The sequence below is a fragment of the Arachis ipaensis genome, chromosome B09 (genome assembly GCF_000816755.2).
Source record: "Arachis ipaensis cultivar K30076 chromosome B09, Araip1.1, whole genome shotgun sequence".
Lineage (NCBI taxonomy): Eukaryota > Viridiplantae > Streptophyta > Magnoliopsida > Fabales > Fabaceae > Arachis > Arachis ipaensis.
The window spans coordinates 25854413-25856282 of record NC_029793.2 but is presented as its reverse complement, the minus strand read 5'-3'; the positions used below and the strand labels follow the sequence as shown (position 1 = coordinate 25856282).

At 34.9% G+C, this 1870-nt stretch overlaps 1 protein-coding gene across 1 annotated transcript in view; it reads right to left on the bottom strand.

The window, feature by feature from the left end:
• Positions 1-906, bottom strand: part of LOC107618538 (transmembrane protein 184B) — a 6171-nt gene extending 5265 nt beyond the window's left edge. Inside the window, exon 1 of the mRNA XM_016320628.2 lies at positions 415-906. Coding sequence (XP_016176114.1) covers positions 415-573 — 159 coding nt within the window. The 5' untranslated portion in view covers positions 574-906. The remainder of the gene's footprint in view (positions 1-414) is intronic.

Below are 1870 nucleotides of genomic sequence, written 5' to 3'. Positions count from 1 at the left end.
TCAACCATAAAAAAATATAAAATAATAATAATAATAAATTATAATAAAAATTATAATGAATTAAAAATACAAAATTATAAAAATTGAGTGAAAACGAATGTTAATGAATGCATTTACAATGACATTTATGTCAGTAAATGCAACAATGTAGCATATATGTTAGTAGAATTTCAACAACTCCTCTCCTTAACTAAATGCAAAGTAGCATAATATTAACCATATAAAATCCATATGATCACCAATGAAGCTACTGAAGACTACTTTATCCAACAAAAAGGGAAACCAAATTCAATGATCACTAATAAGTAATAAAACGACTCCAATATCTTCATATATATGCCGTGTAAAATAAAAAAAATACATTGGCATATATGTTAGTGAAGCGATTGAATCACCCACTGAATCATTACTCACCGGAACCATAAAGACGATGCGAACAATGTAGCGCTGAAAAGTGGGCTCGGTGTAATTGAGAAGGTGCCTATAAATGTGAAGAAGCGACAACGCAATAGCTCCGCATGTGCAGAAGAAAGCGATGACGTATAAGTAAATCGGAACACCTCCATGCCCCATTCCTTTTTCTCGCGGCCACCAAAAACCCCAAAATTTAGAATCTCCCTTACGCCAAGTTGTTAACGACGCATTTTTTAGGCACTAGGAATTAGAGAAAGTGGAAGTGAACCCTAATCGAAGGTTGGTAATTTGGAATTCGGAGATCTAAGGAGCGTTTTGTGAAGAAAGGAGAAAGAAAGAGGGAAGAAATGGTGTTGCTGGCGCTTTGATTAATGGCGGCGGTTGGCTTTGCTGTGAAGGAATCGGAAGGGAGCGCACATAGAGAGCGAGCGAGCGAGCGAGAGAGAGAGAGAGACAGAGACAGACAGGATTTTAAAGAATTTCGAACTTCCTTGTATTCATAGTGCCAGCAACACGGATACGATAGCTTACTTTTTTTTATTCGCTACCAAACATAATTATTAGTCTCATAATTAGTACCAGCAAAAATTACAGATTTACAGGCAGTGCCAAGTGTTTTTCTTTTCTCTTTAAATGGAAAAAAAAAAGGTTATATTACGTGTAAACTAAAATCAGCGATCAAAATCAGTTATCACTGTAAAATACATGCTAGAATATAAATACACTATAAAAATAAATTAAACCACACATGTATTTATATACAAATACATTAGTTATTGATTTTAGTATACAAATAGCATTTCTCTGAAAAAAATACAAAAGAGATACATTGTTAAACTATGCATTTATGAGAAAAAAATGGCTACTAAAAATCGCTTTTTAATTTTAATATTAGGAGGTAGATAGTGTTTTTTATCGTTATTGTTGGCATGAGTGTTATCTATGAGTGTGAATGATTGTTGACGACTAGAAGATAAATTTGAGCTTCCGACTTCTAGAGGCACAAAATTGGAGGGTCAGTTTTTGATAAATTTGAAGCCCAAATTTAAAGTTTTGGAGGAATCATCAAACGGCTAAATTGAATTGAAGAAGATCGGACGGTGATTATGGGTGAGCGAAATCTGAGCCTCAGATTTGAAGTCCTTCTAATCCGACAGATAGGGCGAAGCAAAGCAGATCTAACAGCAAGGGAGTAGTCCGCAAATCTGACCCACAGATTTGTGACTACTCCCCACGTGTCACCCATGCACTGTAACATTAAAGACTAAAGCCGCGCTTCTATCTTCCTTCTTTCAAGCTTCATTCATCTCTGAACATCACTTTCTTCCTTTTTTGTAACACTTCCATTTACTTCCATAACTGATATCCTATCCACTCAAAAAATCAATTACAATGCCTAAAAGAAAATTAAAAAAATTGATCGCCTTGAATTTCGCATTGTTAGCTATCTTGGTCA